Source organism: Thunnus maccoyii, chromosome 12 (genome assembly GCF_910596095.1).
Source record: "Thunnus maccoyii chromosome 12, fThuMac1.1, whole genome shotgun sequence".
NCBI lineage: Eukaryota > Metazoa > Chordata > Actinopteri > Scombriformes > Scombridae > Thunnus > Thunnus maccoyii.
In genome coordinates, this window is record NC_056544.1 from 8,169,155 (window position 1) to 8,190,673 (window position 21,519).

The 21,519-nt window shown below is 39.5% G+C and overlaps 1 protein-coding gene across 1 annotated transcript in view; it reads right to left on the reverse strand.

Annotated features, from left to right (window-relative positions):
• Positions 1 to 21,088, reverse strand: part of LOC121908264 (unconventional myosin-VIIb-like) — a 23,036-nt gene extending 1,948 nt beyond the window's left edge. The window contains exons 1-48 of the mRNA XM_042428169.1: positions 20,507 to 21,088; positions 20,332 to 20,411; positions 19,972 to 20,009; positions 19,605 to 19,706; positions 19,344 to 19,496; positions 18,274 to 18,342; positions 18,055 to 18,170; positions 17,838 to 17,965; positions 17,479 to 17,621; positions 17,030 to 17,143; positions 16,666 to 16,819; positions 15,777 to 15,853; positions 15,502 to 15,621; positions 15,067 to 15,209; positions 14,770 to 14,980; positions 14,543 to 14,678; positions 14,298 to 14,461; positions 13,857 to 13,997; positions 13,216 to 13,374; positions 12,894 to 12,986; positions 12,462 to 12,556; positions 12,100 to 12,184; positions 11,864 to 11,965; positions 11,312 to 11,428; positions 11,042 to 11,221; positions 10,385 to 10,888; positions 10,139 to 10,294; positions 9,631 to 9,690; positions 9,401 to 9,525; positions 8,902 to 9,028; positions 8,024 to 8,143; positions 7,616 to 7,789; positions 7,245 to 7,472; positions 5,922 to 6,089; positions 5,339 to 5,456; positions 4,978 to 5,104; positions 4,711 to 4,871; positions 4,391 to 4,572; positions 3,229 to 3,335; positions 2,812 to 2,966; positions 2,370 to 2,523; positions 2,105 to 2,260; positions 1,357 to 1,462; positions 891 to 1,004; positions 690 to 777; positions 505 to 611; positions 220 to 405; positions 1 to 36 (exon numbers count right to left, since the gene is read on the reverse strand). The exon at positions 1 to 36 is cut by the window's left edge and continues 81 nt beyond it. Of these exons, the coding sequence (XP_042284103.1) occupies positions 1 to 36; positions 220 to 405; positions 505 to 611; positions 690 to 777; positions 891 to 1,004; positions 1,357 to 1,462; positions 2,105 to 2,260; positions 2,370 to 2,523; positions 2,812 to 2,966; positions 3,229 to 3,335; positions 4,391 to 4,572; positions 4,711 to 4,871; positions 4,978 to 5,104; positions 5,339 to 5,456; positions 5,922 to 6,089; positions 7,245 to 7,472; positions 7,616 to 7,789; positions 8,024 to 8,143; positions 8,902 to 9,028; positions 9,401 to 9,525; positions 9,631 to 9,690; positions 10,139 to 10,294; positions 10,385 to 10,888; positions 11,042 to 11,221; positions 11,312 to 11,428; positions 11,864 to 11,965; positions 12,100 to 12,184; positions 12,462 to 12,556; positions 12,894 to 12,986; positions 13,216 to 13,374; positions 13,857 to 13,997; positions 14,298 to 14,461; positions 14,543 to 14,678; positions 14,770 to 14,980; positions 15,067 to 15,209; positions 15,502 to 15,621; positions 15,777 to 15,853; positions 16,666 to 16,819; positions 17,030 to 17,143; positions 17,479 to 17,621; positions 17,838 to 17,965; positions 18,055 to 18,170; positions 18,274 to 18,342; positions 19,344 to 19,496; positions 19,605 to 19,706; positions 19,972 to 19,983 (6,273 nt within the window). The 5' untranslated portion in view covers positions 19,984 to 20,009; positions 20,332 to 20,411; positions 20,507 to 21,088. The remainder of the gene's footprint in view (positions 37 to 219; positions 406 to 504; positions 612 to 689; positions 778 to 890; positions 1,005 to 1,356; positions 1,463 to 2,104; positions 2,261 to 2,369; positions 2,524 to 2,811; positions 2,967 to 3,228; positions 3,336 to 4,390; positions 4,573 to 4,710; positions 4,872 to 4,977; positions 5,105 to 5,338; positions 5,457 to 5,921; positions 6,090 to 7,244; positions 7,473 to 7,615; positions 7,790 to 8,023; positions 8,144 to 8,901; positions 9,029 to 9,400; positions 9,526 to 9,630; positions 9,691 to 10,138; positions 10,295 to 10,384; positions 10,889 to 11,041; positions 11,222 to 11,311; positions 11,429 to 11,863; positions 11,966 to 12,099; positions 12,185 to 12,461; positions 12,557 to 12,893; positions 12,987 to 13,215; positions 13,375 to 13,856; positions 13,998 to 14,297; positions 14,462 to 14,542; positions 14,679 to 14,769; positions 14,981 to 15,066; positions 15,210 to 15,501; positions 15,622 to 15,776; positions 15,854 to 16,665; positions 16,820 to 17,029; positions 17,144 to 17,478; positions 17,622 to 17,837; positions 17,966 to 18,054; positions 18,171 to 18,273; positions 18,343 to 19,343; positions 19,497 to 19,604; positions 19,707 to 19,971; positions 20,010 to 20,331; positions 20,412 to 20,506) is intronic.
• Between the last annotated feature and the right edge of the window lie 431 nt (positions 21,089 to 21,519).

The window sequence follows — 21,519 nt, forward strand, 5'->3', positions numbered from 1 at the left end:
CATGCCACTCTGCTTGTTGTAGGAGGAGATGATGTTCTGCGAGTAGAAGAAAATCAAATAAAAGAAATATCTAAGTCGACAGTGATCATGTGAAAGCCAGGTTTGTCCTGATCCCCACTCCCAAACATCCTTTTTTATCTTTATAGATGAGAGAAATGTAATTAATTTCTGTCTGTGCTTCTCTTCTTTCATTGTTGGCTCCTTTTACCCTTCCTTTACCTTCTTCCACTCTTCAGAGGACATGATTTTTATCTGGTCAGCAGGAACAAGATCCCTCAGCATCTTGGGGATCATGACAAACTGTGTCCTGTCCGAATCCACTTCAGCTCTGAAGAGCAGCCCACCCAGGGTGATCATGTCCTCTTTGGTGCAATTGTGGTATCCCCGCAGGTACCTAGGCAGTTCCTATATGGAAGCAAAACAGAGGACCTGTATCATGACGATTCGGCATGTTGAAAATGAGTAAAAACCACCAGCAGAATAAAGCGTTTGTTTATCAGATACCTGTGGGAAATGGAAGGTCAGGTCTGCAACCAGGTCTTTCCCCGGGCTCACATTGAACCAGAGCTTCCTCTTCATGATCACCAGGTAGTTCATGTTGGCTGCGTTGACTGGGAAGCAAAATTTCAATCATAAATATGGAGAAGCAGCGGAATATAAAAACTGTAAGTGTCAGTATGATACATTACCATCTTTCACTTTTTTTGCTTTCTTTGGAGTGTCGGAAGTCTGCCTTAAACTGTCGAAGAAATATTTCTCATCCTCCAAACTCTGGACCTGAGGGTTACAAACAAAAAATATTTAAAAAATAATTGTCATTATCATGTCCTTGGATATTCCAGTAATTACAGACTAATGTGACAGACTGTGTGAATATCACCTAACCCCACCTTGTTTGGCGTTTTCAGGTAGAGGCCGTATCCATCGGCTGAGCTCAGTCTGAGCTCGGAGGCAATAGTGCAGCACAGATCTTTAATTGTGGTTGTCGATGTCACCTCGTATATCTGCACAACAGCAAGTACAGTAAGTACAGACACTCAAGAAGATATCCAAAAGTACTGTATAATATATCAAACTTAATGTAGAAGTTATTTCGGAACTTCATGTTAAAAAATATTGGGGAAAATATACTTGAGTGTCTTTCTTCTTCTTATATACTGTATGAAGGATAGATACCAATAACAATAGAATAACCCATAACACACAGATCTAGAGGTGAATTACAGAAAAAAATATTTTCAAGAAGCAATGCTAGTGAGTATCTTTGTCAGAATCGACTGAGTTAAACCAGTGCTGAGAGTGTGAACACTAGCGGAGGCCTCGTCTCAGAGTTTAGAGGAAAGTGTTGTGTCTTACATCATTCGAGTCATTTGGGAGGTGGATTTTATGGAAGATCTGAGTGCTGTTCTGTTGGATGGCATCCACTTCTGCCTGATGGGGAGGAAGCTTCCTGGGTTCCTTACTGAAGGTGCAAAGCACTCAAATCAATTTATTGTTGACACACACACACACAGACATACAGTAGTATTAAGCCAGACTCATGTTTTTAAGTAGTATTATTAACAAGTTATATGGTGTATACTGAGACACACACTGTTACAAAACAACAATGTAAACACTAACACATATACATTTCATTACAAATTACTGTCAGTTCAATAGCATCATTATTACCTAAATATAGACAACTAGTTTTCAAGTTGGGTATTGTACCTACATATAGTAAAGATGTAGTGTTGCAACTACCAAATATTTTCATTATCGATTAATCTGTCGATTATTTCCTTGATTAATTGTTGTCTATAAAATGTCAGAAAAATGTCAAATGTCTTGTCTTGTTATTTAGTTTACTGTCATAGAAGACTAAAGAAAATTATCAAAATACTTAGCAATTCATTTAAATGTTGGCAACTAATTGATAAATCGACTACTCGTTGCAGCTCTATAAGGATGTAAAATATATATAAGATAAAAGTACCTTTTGCATTTTTTTGTCAGTATTTTGATAAATAGTCATGAGTTTACAAAGTTCTTACAACTGCCAGTGACCAGCCCTACTGTTATCTTGTTACATGTGATTTGTTATTTCTATCTCCAGCCTCACCTGACCATATCCTGCAGCCTTTGCAGACAGCCAGCAGACAGCGTGTCTCTGGGCCGTGACTGCAGGAAACGCTTAGCGTGTATCATCAAATTCGGACTGGGCGGGAACAAGCCTGAACACAGCCACAGCAGCTGCCACCCGCGCTCCATGCTCAACCTGAGAGTGAGTGAGAGCAAGAGGAAGGGGGCTTTAGAGATGTTGGCACTTGAATAGTTTAAAACAGAAAACTACACACAAGCCCACAAACACTATGTGAGGGAGATACCTGTTACTGTTGCTGCTCATCTGTCTCATAATCTGGCAATAGATCTCATCCTGCAGAACTTCATGTAAGGTGGCTGGACCGAAGATCTGGTCAGTCAGCTCTATAGGACTGCGAACATTTTTGATGGGGTAATCGCCCATGTACTTCATGATAGGTAGCAACCAAAGGTTAAGGACTCACACAGATGGTATTAAAACTAGCTTGTGGTCACACAGGGTACCTTTATGTGTTTCAGACAGAAAGACTCTTTCTTGTATAATTACAGATTACGGACATTGTGTGGAATAAGCAATATTGTGAGTTTTAAATAACGCTGTTTTCTGATATTTTCACTTAAAGCGCTTTTCTCTAAATTCATCTACATGTTGCACTAGTGAAATTGGAAAAAATCCCTTCAAATGTGTCCTCATTTGCAACAGGGAAGCAAAGGCTTTAAGGATATCAGTGAAGGCGTTGCAGGCCATGGAGCTAAGGTCAGAGTTGCGTAACAGGCTCCTCATCAGCGGCTGTTTGATAGGTTCTCTGGAACAAGCCCACAGCTTCTCCCTGCCGATCCCTTTGGATGCACCGAGCTTACCCACTTCTTTACCTGGAGGCCTGAGACAGGGAGGAAACACAGTGTGAGCAGATCTGTGAAATAGTCCTGCTTGCTTCTTGAGTTTTGTTTCTGCTTTTTGCAATATTTAAAACAAGCTGGTATTCATATAATTAAAAATGTGTGTGAATGTAGATTGCACAGCATGTTAAAGAGTGTTGGGTAATGTCATTTAAACATACTCAGCATCGCACTACCAACCAAATCTAGACTCAAACCTATTGTAAGATGAATATTCAATATTAAAGAACACAAATTATTTACCTGAAGTTCTCAAGTGCAAACTCTTTTAAAGAGACTGGAGCCACTGTTTCGTCTCTCTGTGGGGCGTTATGTGCGGCAGGTTTCTTTTGACCCACACTGAGCAGATCCTGATTGGGTAGAAGCAGTTTATCAGTTACACCACAAGAGGGAGCCATCATTCTCATTCTGTCTCTCTTTGGACGCAGCCAAGATATTTATGCATGCTATGATTCTTTCCCACATGTCTTATTGCATTACATGTTGGGGGCAGGCTGGAGAAACAGCCATAAAACCTTTAGTCCTTATACAAACAAACTCTAAAAACTCTGGACAAAAAGCCAATGCATTTCCATCACTGTAGGGCACTGGAGACATACAATTTACTGAGCTATGACAATTTTAGATTATTCTCAAATTTGTGCCTAGTTTATAAAATTTTAAATGGTTTGGCCCCTCGTCCACTATGTGACTTTGTGTACACTCGCTCAGTAAGTTCTATTAGATCCTCCAGAATATCCTCAAAACAAGATTGTACTGAACCATTTCGTCACACTGCATTTGGGCAGTCAGCATTCTCTGTGTGAAAGCTACTACTCAGTGGAATGCCCTACCTGATGATATGAAGAACTGTATCAATACATTCAAGGCCAAATTAAAAAATCAACTGAAGACGAATCAGCTGTGTGACCACTGAGCCTAGTTAACATTTTTAATTTTTAATTGACATTGTGGGTGTATGTGATGTGCTGTTGTGTATAGCTTTGTATTTTGTATGGTGTGTTCTTTGTGGGTTTTTTTTTTTGCTTTGTACTGTTTGTTGTTGTGCTGTTGTATGTTTTGATTGTAATGGACTACAGATGCAAATTAGCTTCAAGCTAACTCTGGTGCAGTGCATCATTTATGCTTAATACTGCACACTGTCCTGTTCAATAAATCAATGATAAATCAATGCAGCTTAGAGCTGAAACCTCACTATACAATATTTCTTTTAGCTGCTCATGTACTCATTTGCAGTATATACTGAAAATTCCACTTTATTCTAATGTCTCTCTGATATACTGATTATTTAATTCATTTTGCAGCTGTTATACACACAATCTGTCATACTACATCCTGTCTCCCACATCTTTTGTCATACATTTTACCTTCTTGAGTAAAGTGTGACATGTAAAGGTAACCATACCAGCGTTTCGTCATTGGGCCTGGTGAGAGTCGGCAGAAACTGCACTGTGTCCTTATAGACAGCACCGCTGCTACTGGTCCGCTGGTTAGTTACTTTGAGCCAGCTCTCATCAGGGGAACATTCCTCATCTTTCTCTACCAGCAACAGGTCCCCTCGCTTACAAACCACGAACATGGGGTCATCTTTGGGAGGAGTGACAGAGACATGTGTGTTTTTTGGTATATGTAGTTATTTTCCTGTTTGCGCATATATAAATATATGCACTACATTGATTTTGTGTGAATCTGTTGTACTGCACTGTAGGTGCTGTAGACTCCTACCTGGTTTATTGGTGTCCTGCTGCACCAGCGCAAACACTGAGCGCTCTCTCAGCCCATCAAGGTTTTTCTCTATAAGTGCAGCCATATGAACAGCTTCATCACACTTCAGGACAAAATCTCCGCGGACTGTGGCCAAACTCACAGAATGGGCAGTGGAGTCACTAGATGGGTTATAAAAGTCAGAGTTTTATTTGTATGATAATTTTCGAAACAATTACAAAGAGATTTGCAAAAGAATACATTAAAAGATTAAGAAGTTATCCATACCTCACGCTGTGGACTTCCTTTACCTCTACGTAAGGAAGCTCAAGGAGTCTCCTGTCTCTTCCTTCCATGAAGAAGATGCCAGTTGTGTTTACAGCCGCAACAAACCTGTTTTTGGGCAAAGGAGGTCCTGTGGAGAAATATGGGAATACAAATGTTTCAAAAGTAGGGTTGTACATGGTTTCTAGTATTTTTTTTTTCTTTGAATATCATTTGGCACTGCATACATATTTTATTAACTGCATTTCCAGTGTTGGAAAAAACATAACAACCATAAATCCAAAGCATTTTAAGACCCTGGGTATTGAGGAAAACGTATATTGCCTTGTAAAATACTGTAGAAATATGCTGTGTGCTGACTGACCTGATAGCATTGTAACCTCATAAAACCTGGAGAAGTCGAGGGGCCATTTCTCTCTGGTGATGTCGACTATTTCTCCTTTTACACTCTCTTTGCTCGTTGTCCCATTGATGTAAGGACCCTGGATGATCAGCAAGCAAGAATTATCCTGATGTGACTCACCTCAGTGTTTTTACATGTGCTCATATGACACAGAAATAAAACTCAGCATAAATAAATAAATATACACAATCAAATACACTGGAATTTAACAAATTTGTAAGAGACTATATCATTTTGCATACTGTACATCAGTTTTTTTCAATCCCGGTCCTGGGGCACCTCTGCCCTACATGTTTTAGATGTTTCCCTCTTCTAACACACCTGATTCAATTGATCAGCTCATCATCAAGCTCTACAGAAGCCGGATAACGACCCATTCATCGGGTGTGTTGGAGCAGGGAAACATCTAAAACATGCAGGGAAGGCGTGCCCCAAGACCAAGATTGAAAGGCATACATGAGAGACAAAAGATATCAGTCTCCAGCCATGCTCATAAAAGACATTAGCTCCTTTTGTCCCTTTGTTTGACAGTATGGCACTATACCTGTAAGTGCGCTGAGCTGATGAGTTGGATCCATTTTCCCATAGATTTTTTCTCAATTAGTGGCGTGGCGATGCACTCCTCAACCACCTTCTGGACGTTCTCTTTGTTGTATGCAGAGCCAAACTTGATGTAATAGTGCTTTGCTGCCAGCTGGACATAGTCATCCTCCTGAGAAGATGCAATACATTTTTATTGGATACATAAATTGGTTTTTGTTGTTTTTGGATACACTGATATGATCTAACATGCTGCATGAGGAACATTGATGTCTACAACAAGGAAGTAGGGGCTCTCAACTCTGGTCTCCTTAAGGTTCTAAGTAGAGCTGGTATGTATTGTTGCTGTCTAATAATAGTTTAACCTAAGAAACAGTGTGTATGTAACATATAAAGGTTGTAACAAGTCCAGAAAGACTGAGACCCTTTTCACTATGTTTTGAGCTAAGCACAAAGACAATATACTCTAGGCTTGGTTTTGTCTTTAAACCTGCATGAAGTGATTTCTTTGGCCACTTGAGGGCAGTGGAAACAAGCTGTACACACAACACTCACATATCACCATATTAGCAAACAGTTGCTTATTTATCTTCGTCCAGTGGATAGGGAGCAACATTAGCATTCATTTGGAGTCATGTAAGTTCAATATTCAAAGTTGCTAAATGCTCCACTATGTTCACTACCCAGTCGCTAACTGTGTCTGTCTTCCGTTTGGTGCCGGTCAGGTCGTGTATAATCGGCTTTTAAAGCTTTTTCATTGAAAACAGCTGCAGCTGGAAATTACGTTGTTTAGAGTAGTGAGACTGAACCAAAACAGTTCAGTTGTGGGCTGTAAAACCAAAACAATGAGCTGAAAGATGCTAAAATGCTCTGCAGAGCTGAGGGGAACTGCAGTCGGGTGATAATTCTCTGTGGGTACGTCAACAGAAGCAACACCTTTCACATTACACATAATCATTTGTTCTATTGTTAATATAAAAATATTGACTATAGGTTTCGAAATGCTAGCAAAACTCATTATTGGCCTTAATCAGGAAGCTAACAGGCAGAATTGGACACATATAATTTTTTGTTCTTAGTGTGTCATCAGTCCAAGGTGCATGTACCTTGTGCCTGTGTAAATGGCAATAAAGTCTCTTGAGTTATGATAGGCCTTTTAAAGTGCTGCTACTTCATCATATAAAAAGTTGATAAAACAGTAAGAAACACCAGTTTTTGAAGGGAAATTCCATCTGAACACTAGACCAATGTTTTCTATGAAATTAAGTTATGATGAGTATGTGGTGAACTTATAAGTAAACCATACTGTTTCATTACAGAGCCTCACCTTTTCACTGGTGTACTCTCCCAACTTGATACCCTTGATGACCTGCCTGTAGATTAGATCTGTGCTGATTGGGTCCACTGAGCAGTCATGCCAGGGTGTGAACATTTCCTTGCGGATGGAGAGCTTCCATGGGGTGTTCTTCTCATCCTTGCCCTGTCTCCTCATCTCCTGCTCGCACTGAGACACCGCATCCAACACATGCTTCCCACAGCTGCCCAGAGACCACATCTGGAGTCGAAGCAGTGATTAAACAACATTCAACATTATTATGACAACATTATTCGGAAGGAAGGGTGATATAAGCTAATATTATACTTAAACTTGTAACATTTGGAAAGTCAATCTACGTTATCAATGGAAGATAAACCCACCTTATCAAAGAGGCTGATGTAGAGGGAGAATCCATATGTATCTTGAAGATTAATCTTGTCAGCCACAGCTTGGCAGACTTCAGCAGAGGTGGAGGCAGAGTCCAGGGGCAGACTAATAGTATGGTCATCCATCAGAGTCATAGACACGTCTATGGGCTCCTTTGTCTTGGCAGCCTGTCAGTGGGGAAGCGAGAGATAAGACAATTAAAATCAGGAAAGCACTCAAATCATTTTCATAGCTGAATGATGTGAGATGTTCCTCATTTGTCACAACAGTTGCAAAACAGATTTGTAATGATCACAGAACCTATATAATAAACCTGGACAAGAACTGACTATCAATGCCAAGCAGAGAAGTTACAGATGTAAAATATCACAGTAAAAAACAAAACAAAAATGGAATTTTACCTGCATCTCAATCCAACAGGGCAGCTCATTTCTCTCTCCATTAGCTATGATACGACGCAGGCGTTCAGTGCAATATTCTCCATAGCCACTAGGGCCTCTGCGGACGAAGGCCTCCAAATACTGTGGAGCAGAGTAGAATTATCTATTTATATATTTCAAGATACCAAAATGAACAGAGAACATGACAGCAGAGTTTTCTCTGAGTGCCGTCATGCAGCCATCTATAACTGGCACAAACTGAAGTGGCATACATCTGGGGATTTTGAGCGGAAAATAAAACATTTTTTTTCCTCCTTAAAAAAAATTGAATATAATAAAGTTTAACATTTCAAGTAAGGGACATATTTCCTCTTTATATACAGAATTTCGTATATATATTTAAAAAAAATAAAAATACTAAAAAGTATAACAGAGTAAAGTATATTTTTAAGTAGATGCAAAACATTTGGGTGTTGTATAAATTGTACATAAATTTCAGTTTACAGAAGACGATAAGTATATACAGTGTAAAGGTTTCCATCGTTCCCAGGTTTTGCTTTTTTTTCAGCTTGTATTCTGTAATCTGAGGTTGGTTTCAATTGGTCTCTTATCCAACGTTTATGTACATTTTATGAGGGTTTATCCAGTGTTTTTGATCTTATCTTATTTTTCTACCATGATTATATCAATACATGGCCACGATGAAGTACTAGCAGAAGTAACTGTGTTTATCATCCCTTAACGATACTTCTGATAAAACCCTTGACAGTGACAGAGACAGTCTGAAGAGTTACCAGCAGATGGCTACCCCTGAAAAAAGACGTCTTCAACATGCAACAAACAGGAACTAGTTTTTTGATTACATGATTCTTGTACTAAATAACTTGCCACCAACCGACCTTCATCAAGAAGTCTGTTGGGGGGAAGATCCCAAGACAGAGGGAGAGAAGGGTCCAGCCTAGCATGACGCTTTTTCTGCTCTTATTATTCACCAGCTGCTTGCAGATCTGACAGTAAATCTCATCCCTACACAGGCAGAGAAAGGCAAAAACAGTAAGAGACAATGTTAACAAGACAGATACAGTATTAGAAGAACCAAACACTTAGATTGAGAGGAGTTTAGATATGAATGAAGGACTTTAAAAAAGAAGAAGACAAACACTGATATAATATTATTTTATTTGATCATTATTTTAAGGCTGCCATCAAAATAACAGCATTATTTTATGTGTATATGTGCAATTTAAACTTTCACCAGTGTTTTTCTAGTTCAAGTAAGTCTAAGCTAAAACACATATTTCTCTAAAACAAATGCATGCTTGATACAATGTTTCTCCACTGTATGTGGACATTATATCTTTGTATTCATTATAATGTGAAAAGCTATCTCATTTTCACCTTATCCCTCGTCTTGATAGAGCGTATCCAACGATAATGTGCAGTTTTTCCAGGGCTGAAAGTGGCCGGTCCAGTGTCGGACCCTCTCCGATCAAAACGTCCTGGTCCTCTGTTAGGTCCTCTGGCTGGTTGAGATGAAAACATTAAAGACACTTAGCAAACAAGACACATAATGAGCAACATACAAATCATGAGCTCATGAGGAACATCAAAGCAACATTTTGTCTTACCTCCTCAGGAATAGTAGAAGCTCTTCTGTTTCCGTCCTTCTTCTTCTTCCTCAGTATTTTCTATTGAGAGAATACATTATAATAAGATGTAAGACTAATGACTGATGTTTGACGTTCAAGTTGATCTTCCATATTATACAGTAGCAGAAAATAAAAAGAAGATGTACAAATGATTATAATGCTAATTAAAATCATTTTTAATGCTAACGCTTTTACAGTACTCTGAATGGTTTCTACCTAAGTATGAATAAACATGTTTGATTATCATTATTTCCTGTGAGGAGGTTTAGTGTCCTATGGTTCAGATGTTGTTCCAGAGGCTTTTCCACTTTGTCTGTATTAAAATTCTGTAGGATAAACTTATTATTTTGATGCTTTTATGTGAATATAGTGGAAAAATATGTATTTAAGCCTTTTCTGAGGGTTAAATACAACCAGTCATGAACTATGAGTGGCAGAAAATGTGCCGTCATTCTTACTCACATATTGTATAATGTAATAGTGTTACCTGGTCGAGTCCCACCAGGTTGCTCAGCCTCCTGCCGTACCTATGAGGCACCTGGCGGGAGATGGTGCTGGATGCTTGAGATACTGAGTCCACAGATTTTGGTTCTGGTATGTCCTCCATGAAGCGCAGTATAATCCACCAGATGGTCAGACACGCCTGGATGAGAATGAGAGGAGAAACTGCTCATGAGCTTTGGCAAAACACAGAAATCCTCAGGGGCGACAGTATGAACGTCCTCCCACTCACCAGTGCGTCCCCCTCATCGTCATGGGGCAGAAGAGACAGCTTGAGTCTCTGGTTGATGTGCGTGTGGCTAGTGTTGCTCTGGAAGTGAAGGATACTGAACCTATAGAACGAACACTCGTCACTGCCGTCATCAAACTCATCATCATCCTCGTCCAGTGATGGGGTTGGGGTTGTTGCGGTTGAGGTCAGGGCTGAGTCTGAGCCTAGGGCTTGGGCTGGGCCTGGGGCTGGGCCTGGGGCTGGGGCTGGAGCCCGGGCCCGGGCCGGAGTCAGGGCTGAGGCTGGGCCTGGGGCTGGGGCTGGAGCCCGGGCCCTGGCCAGAGCCAGGGCTAGGGCTGGGGCTGGGTCTGGGTCTGGGGATGGAGACAGGGACGGGGATGGGGGCGGGGACGGGGACGGGGACGGGGGTGGGGATGGGGACGGGGCTAGGAGGTTGATTTCTGACTCCGGCTCTGAGGTCTCGCCAGAGATTTCCTCCATCGACTCTGGCATGTTCTGCCCCATCTTGACAGTCAAAATAAATTTTTATTAAGATTTCCAGCTGGTAAATTAATTGTATATGATAAAATGCAAGAGATTTATTGATGTCATTTTGGTAGATTACAAAACGAAAAGTCTAAAGTTAAATGTCACCAAATGACAGATTTATTCACTTACCTCAGATTCATCTGATTCTGAGGCTTTTTGTTCCACCATTTCCACAGCAGTTATAGACCGGAGACCAAACGCGTTATCCCCCATGTCCTGTTCACTGATTGACTCAGACTCCTTGATAGCTTGCTCTGACTGGGCAATAACATCTTCCAGTTGCTGCTTAAGGTCCAGGGCCATTTGCTCCTTTGAGTTTAAGGAAAGAGGATGAAACAATGTTTATATTCATTATGCAACTCTGTGTAAGTTTCCAGTTTCAAGACTTTCAGCACTCACATCGCTCTTTATCCTGTCAGTTAATCTTCTGGCCAGGAATCCTCTGGTGTAAGCCTGCAGCAGTATGACTGCCTCTCTCTTTTGCTTCCAGTCCTTCCTCGCCTTGTAGCCTCTTACCTATAGTTAATCAACACTTATTATATTTACTTAACAAAAAGTTGATTTTATGGTTTTCACTTATCTGTAATGACATGCAGAAAAAAATGTAATTTAAAATACATTTAAAATATAAAAATACTAATAAAATAAATTTGCATTTCAGACAAGAAAATTGTGTTAAATTATTGTAATAAATTTAAAAAGCATTTGAAACACAAAACACAAAATGTGAAATTTTAAAGTAACAAATGCATGTTTTGATTTCTTAAAACATCTGCATTCAAAAATCACTTCAATAAATGTAAAGTAAATTTAAAAAATACTGATATATTCTAATATATCAAAGTATATAAATACACAATTGTTACATATTGCATTATACATTTACTGCACTTCATAGATAGGACTTTGTATGCCATATTATATGTTAAACTACAATATCTAAGTACATGCCTGGGTCTGTATGGTGAGAGCTGCTGCTCGCTGTCTTAGGTACTGTAACCGGAGCCTTCGACTACGGATCTTAGACACCAGCCGTTCAAAGCCACCACGGATCTAGTTGGAGTGTGAGTGGAAACAAAGGACAAGGTCATTGGACCTGAGATGAGTCTTCTTTGTGCAACATGTGTCAAGGTGAGAGCATTATATCAGCTTCAAGCTCTACACAAAACCATTCTTGAGCATCAGACCTTTCTTTGCACTTTCTCCTCCCTGTAAGCTCTCCAGCGCTTCTGCAACACCACAGCTGCCCTCCGCTTCTGCACAAAAGACTTTCTACAAAAAGAAGATAAGCAAGAAAAAATAAACATAGTCCCTCAGCCACTTGGTAAACACCAACCTATTTATGTCTTTTTCTAACATCCTACATGATCTCGCAGCACCTATGCCAATAAAATAACACTATCTTTAGCTACAGTATAGGAACACATATACCTGTTATTACAGGTTGAGTTAATGTAAACAAAGATGATGTATCATACACATGACCCCTCACTTAATTCTGAGTTTGTAATCTCTGTGTGATATCCCTTTCACTCTTCTGTAGCTGTACCTGTCTTTGTATCCCATCATGACCCTCTGGATCACAAGAGCTACCCTGCTGAGTTCTTGTTCCCTCAGTCGTTCCAGGAGAGCATCATGGGCATCCTGAAATAGAGTGAAAAAGACACATTTTCTGTCTCTTGATTTGTCCAGGAAGTCATTTCAATCAGATGCCATAATGTTCCAAGATTAAATCACCTTAAGTCTCATAAAAAGGAACCAAATGCATAAAAAACAGCAGCATAATAACTGAACAGCACATAAATCCTTCAGAATGATGTTGATCTAGTGTATAATACTGATACTATTTCACCAGTGCTACTGTAATTATTACTGGTTAATGTTAACCTGCAGTGATGGTCTTCTGTGTCATTACATCTTGTGTCAAAACAATTGAGAAAAGCTGTGGTACAACATGGTTTGAATTATGAGTTTTCTGCACCTTCAGGAAAATCTTGGTCTTGCCTATTTTCCACTTGTCCTCTCCTTCAATCACTAAATTGCAGATGGCTTCACAACACGCAACAGTTTTCGCCTGGAGAAACAATAGAGCATTTTTTTTGGTAAGTGCTGAAATAAAAGCAAAAAAAAACTGACAGCCCAAATTCCTCCACGGGAAAGACAAAAAGAAATAATCCACCCATCTGTCCATCATAGCAACATCCTCTTGAGTGACATTTACATTTTAGGTTTTACAAATATGACAAATGATTTTATGAAATTAACAGTGAAGATGTAAAGTATCATCATCAACAGTAACTAACAGTTTTGGGGTCACAGACAGTCGTCCTCAGGAGCACCCTGTAGCGCATCAAGAATTCCTCAAAGGTGTGGCGAATGGGATATCCCAGATTCCGGATACGGATGGTGTCCATCATGCCAGAGTATTTCAGCTGACGCATACACAGCTCTCTGTCAAACACCTACAGCAGAGCAGATGGAAATTGTGAGGGAAGATAAACTACACAGATTAAAATGGTAACCAAAGCTTTCCGTGTGTGTGTGTTAGCAGGTCATATTTTCCAGGAAATTTGCTTAATTGCTTTATGGCACAAAACAGGAAGAGGTCATTGTTTATTCAGAGCCAGGGCAGATGGTAGAAGGGCATAAATGCAGACTTTTTATCACACATCGGTTGATGAAATCTTTAAAAAAGAAACAAATGCCTCATTATTGGAAAAAAAAACAAGCATGCTTCATTATGTTAGGAAACTACAGGGTTTACGGGAAATGTCATAATTTTGAGAAAAACAAGCACAACTGGCGCGTTTGCATGGAGTTTATCTTCACCTCAACCCTTATCTCATCTGTTTAAAGTAAGTATATGCTTAAACGTGCTACACAAAGAAAACAATGTGTCTGTGCTGCAGTGATTGTGGATTCCTGTTGCACTTGTGTTATTCACCTCACTCCGCTTGTCATTGTTGGGTTTGAAGCAGCGGATAAAGTAGGGCTGGCTGAAGGACAGAGTCTTCATGAGGGAGTCCAGAGACTGACGGAACTGACCGCTCAGCGTCGGCACTTGTTTCCGTTTTTCAGTCTGGGCCTGCATAGATGACAGAGAGAAGACTAAATTCATGATGCCAAGTCAGCAGCACAGTGGCGATTCTGACACCAGTGTCATTATCAATACACTTGTACTGTATCTCAATATGCAGCGCAAATAAATGTCCATCAAAGCAAGTTGCAAACTTAAAATCTTATTTTCTGGAAAAAAGTGAAATATTTGCTGTCTTGGAAACAAGTAAAGAAATAAAATATGTATGAATATGAAACTAAATTACATGTTAAAGGTGTATTTATTGCAGTGTGCAGCTTGATTAGAGATCGGGTTATACTTTCATACCCGTAGAGAGCTCTTGGGTGTAATGACGATCTTCTTGTTAGTCAACTTCACTCCATTTGTTGAAAACTCAGACTCAAATATCTGACGAAGCAGCTTATTGGTGGACATTTCAACCATCTTGATTAGGTCAGAACTGACAGCGTCTTTGTTCTTCTCCAGGAACCCTTCACAGAAAGAATAAAACCACTGAGCACCTCACAGCAAAACATTTAATCTTTAGTTGTTACTGCAATTTGTTTGCGTACCTGTGGAGTCGTAGTGAACCACGCCTGCAAAGTGGTGAATCCCAAAGTCTGTTTCATGTTCACTCTTTGAGGCGATGTAGGTCTTGTTTCCGCTGTGTTGCTGATTCATCTTGCTCAGCAAAGTGGAGTCCGTGCCCTTTCATGGACCAAAACGATAATTTGAGTTAAAAACAAGCCACAATGACAGTAAACGCATCAAATAAGAATGTCCCACAGTAGATCACCACCTTTGGGAATTGGCTCTCCTCATCAATCAGAGCCAGCAGGTTACAGGGTTTCCCCGCCAGAAGGTCCAGGACATTCTGGTTGTCATTAAATTTGAGGTTATTCCACAAGATGTCCTCTTTCAGATATTCCTCCTGCTCCAGCTTGAAGATGTGGCCCACGAAGAACTGCTGCAGCTTCTCGTTGGCAAAGTTTATGCACAGCTGCTCAAAACTGTAAAATGAGGGGGTGACGCTTGTTCAGTTGTGGGAGTGGTGATATACTTACATCATGAAGGATGTACACAGAAATCTCCTGACCTGTTTGTTTGGAAGTTCTCAAAGCCAAATATGTCGAGCAGACCGATGGACAGGAAGGTGGATTTGGGGTTCTTGTTCAGCTTCTTATAGGTGACGTGGTTGATTTTTTGAACGATCCATATGAACAGCTTGTTGTAGATCGCCTGAGAGATGAGACACACATTACTGTTAAATTAGGTCTTTAGAACACAAGACACAAGAAGAAGATGTGACTGCATGATTCAAATCCCTGGACACGGGCTCCCTAATTGTATACATGTTGCCAAAAAAGTGCAAGCACTTAATTTTTCTTTTTAGAAATGATTAAAGGTTGACACACAGTTGGATTTGGACGCTTACAACATTTAAAGGGTAATGTTTCTTTCATCCTGAGTCAAGATCCAATGAGGGAACACACAACATACTGATTTACCGTTACTGACTCTGTCTCATTACCTTGACGAGGGCGTCTCTACAGTCAGCTGCCTGTTCGGAGCTGAGGTGTTTGGTCACCAACTCTCTGTTGGTCATGAAGGAACGATGGGTCAAACTGTTCGCCAGAGAGGACTTCTGTACCTGCGGAAGGAAGACACACACAAAAACTTTTATCAACATCATCTCATGCTGAGGAATGACGATCTCTTCATGTCGCATGTTCAATCAATCTGCTTTTCACAACACAATTAGAGGCCTAAAGGATTTGGTCTTATGTCAGCTCTCACAGTACCCACCTCCAGTAGTGACGCTGCGATGCTGAAGTTTTCTGACTTGCTGACATCACTGGTGTCCAAGTTATTTTGTGTGTTGGCTGATGGGAACACAGGATCAGATGTAATAACAACAATAACAACTGTTCATACTGGGACAAAAAACAATCCTGTGAAACTATGTATCTAGTGATGGAATGTAACCAAGTACATTTACTAAAGTAAAGTTTTGAGGTATTTGTACTTTACTTTAGGATTTCCATGTGACGCTATTTTATACTTTTCATAGGGACATATTGTAGTTTTTGCTGCTTTATTCAACAGTTGTAGTTACTGGTTACTTTAGAGATGAAGCTATTTTATATAAAAATTATGATCAGCTTGTAAAATACAATGCATCAAATTAGTTCCACCTCACCCAGATGCAATGAACAAAAACAATAATCCAATAATATGAAACTGTCCGAACATTTATCATATTGTATTCGTGTAAATAACAAGTTAATTTATCTTTAAGCACATTTTATTGCTAATACTTACTTTTGTAACATCTTGAATGCAGGGCTTCTACTTGTAATGTAGTATTTTTACATTGTGGTACTTCTACTTTTACTTAAGTAAAGGATCTTAGTACTTCTTCCACCCACAGTTACATCAGATATATTTTATAATGTGTGCTTACCTCCTACCTGTGTGTTTATTTGCTTGAATCATATTGTAGCATACATTAGAGTATAGTTGTATTATCATGTCAAATGTATGCTGCTTCTGTTTTATCAACACTTTTTGTTGTGACACTCTTCAGGATCATAAAATTAACTAAAATGAACACGAAAGACCTAAAATTTGTATGCAAATTTAAACAAATTTATATAAACTATACTGTAGATATTCTTAGATTGCAAACACTCACCCTCGAAGCAGATGTTTCCCAGGTGTAATATGGCTGCCAGCAGCTTGAAGATTTCCTGACAATGGCTTTCTGAGAAGGTCAGGATTTTCATAGCAGAACGAATACGGTTGTAGTCTTTGGCATCGTCCCTGACTTCACACTTGATACAGTCACCCTACAACACAAGAGAAGAAAGGTTTATATCACTTACTATAGATAGACAATATGTAATGTATTTTAGCTAATGTGACAATTCTCATCTTGTTATATTTGTTGTAATGTACCTTAACACAACAGCATCTGTGTCTCTCTAATGAATTTAGTGTCTCATACATTATTATGTAACTTAGCTTTCTGAATGGGCTGCAGATAGTTAGTGTAATACCTTGGTGAGGAACTTGTATTCTTTGGCATCTTTGAGGCTCAGAGTTTTCTTCTCCTCTGCTGTAATTCCTGCCAGCATGCAGTAAAACATGTGGTAGTTTCTCTCCTCTGGGGCCTGGGGTTGTGGAGCAAGAAATTACACTATTAGCGTTACACAAAGCTAAACTCAACTCAACATTTTTGCAAGGTATTAAAATGATGACTTCTGTCAAGTGGTTGGAAATAAATACAGTTGAATAAACTAGAATGTTTCACACAGCTTCTGTATTTTTAAATCTACAGTGATTGATAGAGAGGTAACATGAATGTTTGCTTTGTCCATATTAACAGAGATGGTGTTTACTAAAGCTGTGAGATAGATAGTGGACTGTGCTTTCCTAGGTCAGCAGTGCAGCCCTGCCCTGTGGGGAGATAAGAAGGTGTAGGTGTGTTTGGTAAGAGCTGCCTCACCTGATGGCAGACACGAGACTTCTCCAGAAGGTACTGCTCCACCCGAGCACCTTCAATCACTCCGTCCTTATTGAAGAAGATCTCCAAATATTTCCCAAAGCGACTGGAATTGTCATTGCGGATTGTTTTAGCGTTTCCAAAAGCTGTATGGGACAGAACAGGAACATTTGAACACTTGTCACTAATGGGTTTTTTTTTTTTTTAACTTTCAACCACTTATTCTGTGTATGTGTGTCTCAAAAGGCACTGGAATCTAACCTTTTTAACTGTGGTACAAAGTAAGACAGTTTATTCACATCCTGTGTGTTATGTAGGCTTGTTTCTGAGTATGAGCACATGTCCTGGGACGTTTATAGTACCTTCTAGTATTGGGTTAGACTCCAGGATCTGCTGTTCGATCCGCTGTTCAGAGAGCTCACCACTGACTGCTGCTAAGTACTGCAAGATCAGCTTGGTGCTCTCCGTCTTCCCCGCTCCTGACTCCCCACTGAGAGATAAAGAAATAAATGAATGAGTGATGGAACTATAATACCCAACATAATTTCTTTATTTTTATGGTGAGTTATTCATTATGACCTGATGATGCAGCACTGGTTCCTGAGGTTGCGCGTCATGTTAGAGTGGCAGGATTCAGCTATGGCAAAGATGTGTGGAGGGAGTTCCCCAAGCTTTCGACCATGATACAACTTCACCTGAAGGACAACAGGATAAACACATGAAACAAATCATTTTAATCTTTGATAAACAGATTCAGCTTCAAGTCTGCTGAAAGTGCTAAACTGTGAACAGACTCACCTGGTCGCCTGAATATAGGGGAAAATCCTGGTATGGGTTCACTGCCACCAACACTGAGCCTGTGTAGGTCTACAAGAATCATTAAACATTTATGACTTTCTGGTTAAAATAATTTCCACCTTATGTTATTTAATCTAACGTGGAGTTTTTTAAGGGTATTGTTTGTAAAGGGTCAGTTCACTCAAATCACAAAAAGAAAAAGAAAAAAAATCCCACTTACCATTAGTGATATCTAGCCATGCAGTTAATTTAGTTTTTATTTATCCAGGTGTTTGACAGCTCAGCCTCTGAGATTTGTGCCGCCACCACAACACCATGGTGGTGAATGGAATTTTTGTTTGTGCTGCTCAAAGCGTTGAAAACTAACACATTTGACAAATACAACAGCAACATGTTGCTCCAAAAACTATTTAAAATTGAGTGTGAAAGTTCATTCTTGACCTTTAAGCACATGCTTTTTCTCACAAAAAAAAAATCTTAACTCAAGGGCCACTTTCTAGCTTTTTCCAGAAATTCAGCTGGGGTTTTAGTTAAGATTTTTTTTTTTGTCTAACTAATGTTCTGGTTATTTGAAATAAACCGCACTGAAAACACACTGTGAGCTGTTTTCAATGGGAGCTATCTTCTACAGAAGGTAAATAAAATAAAAAGGGTTTAACAGTGAGATCTATTGACTATCCAGAAGTGCACCAATGATTCTCAAAAGACATGTTGCGGTTGAGTTTTTAAAATACTTTTTCAATATTTCCCCACAAATTGAATTGTGGGGAAATATTGTGAATTCTGTTGTATTGGGTTGGAGGCAGAAATCTCAGGAACAGATAAATAAAACCAAAACTATCTGCATGTCTAAACACCATTTGGGGTAAGGGGGGAGAATATGTTATTTTTGAAAATGAAACAACCCTTTAAAAATGTTCCAATGAGATCAGTTCCCTTTTTTTTCTATGCAAAAACACTTTACAAAGATTAAACTTAATTTGAGACATTTGAGACTGACACAAGTTAAATTAATTCACCCCAGTGGCCAATAGGACTACAATAGTTTGTATGTTACACATGTGCCTTACGTAGATTTTTCCTTGTTTGTGTCGGAGCAGCAGGTTTCGGAGGAGGCCGGCCTCTGTCATGTCTCCCAGTTTGATCATGTCATCCACCCCTTCCACTGATGTAGGGTGCATGATCTTGAGAGAGGCTTCCTGCTCCGGGGACAGACTCTGCTCCTGGGACACGTCCAAGAAGGAAATTAAACTATTGGTGTGAGAAATAAAACTACACATATTTTAGATGTTTTCAAGACTGAACTCTTCATTCCAGAAAAGGGTGTTTACCTTTCCCTCATCGTCCACCAGAAACCGCTGACCAGATGGTGTTACTTTGACCCTGGCTCCAATGGGCACCCCGATGCCTGAGTCCACCCACACCCACTCTCCCTGTAAACAGAGAGCACAATAAAAATGTTAATATTCCTAATGACATAATTTTTTATTTTAACATCCTTCAGAAAACACAATTTACGGGACGGGATTACCTTTATCAGTTTACTGTATTTCCTTCTATAATGATTGCAGGGAATTGTGACACTACATCCGGGAACAAGTGAATGATAAAGTGCTTTCTAACAATCAATAGTTTGCTCAATAAAATCCATACTCATAATTCCACAGTCAGTACCGAGGGACTAATTTTCAGCCTTACCTTTCTCAGCATCTCCAAATTTGCAGCTTTCCTCTTCCCTAAAAAAAGAAACCCACATGATGAGATACATTTTTCAAGAAGAAGACAGTTAAGAAATGGAAAAAGTGAGTGACTACATCAAATTATGTTCAGCTACACTTTGAGCTCATCAGCATCAAAAGCAACTTTTTATATTTTTTTCTGGCTTTAAGGGTAAAGTTGAGACAGAACAGATATCTGCTCACCCTAATGAAAAACATTTAACACAGCCTACTGTTGTGTTCAGTTCCACTAGTCAAGGTTTACATAGCTAATAAATTAACACGACATGTAATGTAATGTATACACACACACAAAAAAAAAAACAATTAAGACACTTACCCAACAATCCTTTTATCAATGATCTTCATTAATTCCTCACTCAGTTTACCATGGAGCTTGTCTTGAACTCCTCCTTTAATCTGTTTCAGTATGAACAAGGAAGAAACATACTGACGAAGCACACTTCTCCTACCACTGACAGATTGTTTTTATGGTACTTTGACTTTGTACTGACTGAGAAAGGAGGAGTAAGACAAAGTGATCAGTCACGCAGGGGGTGCATATCAGTCTCGTCATCGAGGAGGAGTCTTCTTGGCCATGTTGGTCTATTCGATGCAACACAGTCCTATCAATCCAATCAATTCCAGTCATGTTCAGCTAAGACTTAGAGACTATTTTATATCATTGGAAGTCATTCACATATTGATGTCAAACAATAGTTTTTATGAATGACCTTGCTGTAGATTCCAGAGTCAAACAGTGTGTTGTAATGAATTTATGTGCAGCCTTTGGACCCTGGTTGTATAAATCAGGTCAGAAACTCGGCTGGGCTTCTCACAGACTGTCACTGCAATAAAGATGTGAATGTGTGATTAAACTAATCCTCTGGGAATTGAAGGGGTATGTGATCTCTCCCATGAGTGTGGCTGTTATCATTCAAACCGCACCTATTTAGTAAACTGTAGGGATTAGGTGGTAATGTCTCAGTTGGGTCTTCCTGTCAGTGGTGAAGATTATCATTAAAGTGTAACTTAAGTGTGAGTTATCTGTATCAGGTTATGTCTTGTACTTCGAACCTTCAGTGAAACGTCTGTTAATAGGCAAATATGAGTATCTGCACAACTGTAAAAAGTTTGCGTCATGAGGTGTGGGATTACTGTCAACATCGTCGGCTAGGCGCTATGGGCCACTGCTGGTTGCTCACTGGCGTCAGTGTGCTCAGCTCTGATAAGGAAATCCCCACATTATGACTTTAGCACTGGTTAAATGGAAAATAGAAACTCTTATAAACAACACATCATCACTGCAGTTGCACGCACTACTGGGTAATGATGTCCCAAAGGTGGGTCAGTTTACCACTGCTTGTTGTGTGTAGTGATGGTAAAAATTTCTTACTGTATGACTGAATATGATGCTGCTTGTCTTCATCAGCCTGGTCTTTGACTACATTTATCATGGAACCAGAGCTAGCGTCCTAAAGAGTTTTTCTTTTTTTTAATTTCAAGCAATACTACATAACTTTTGAAA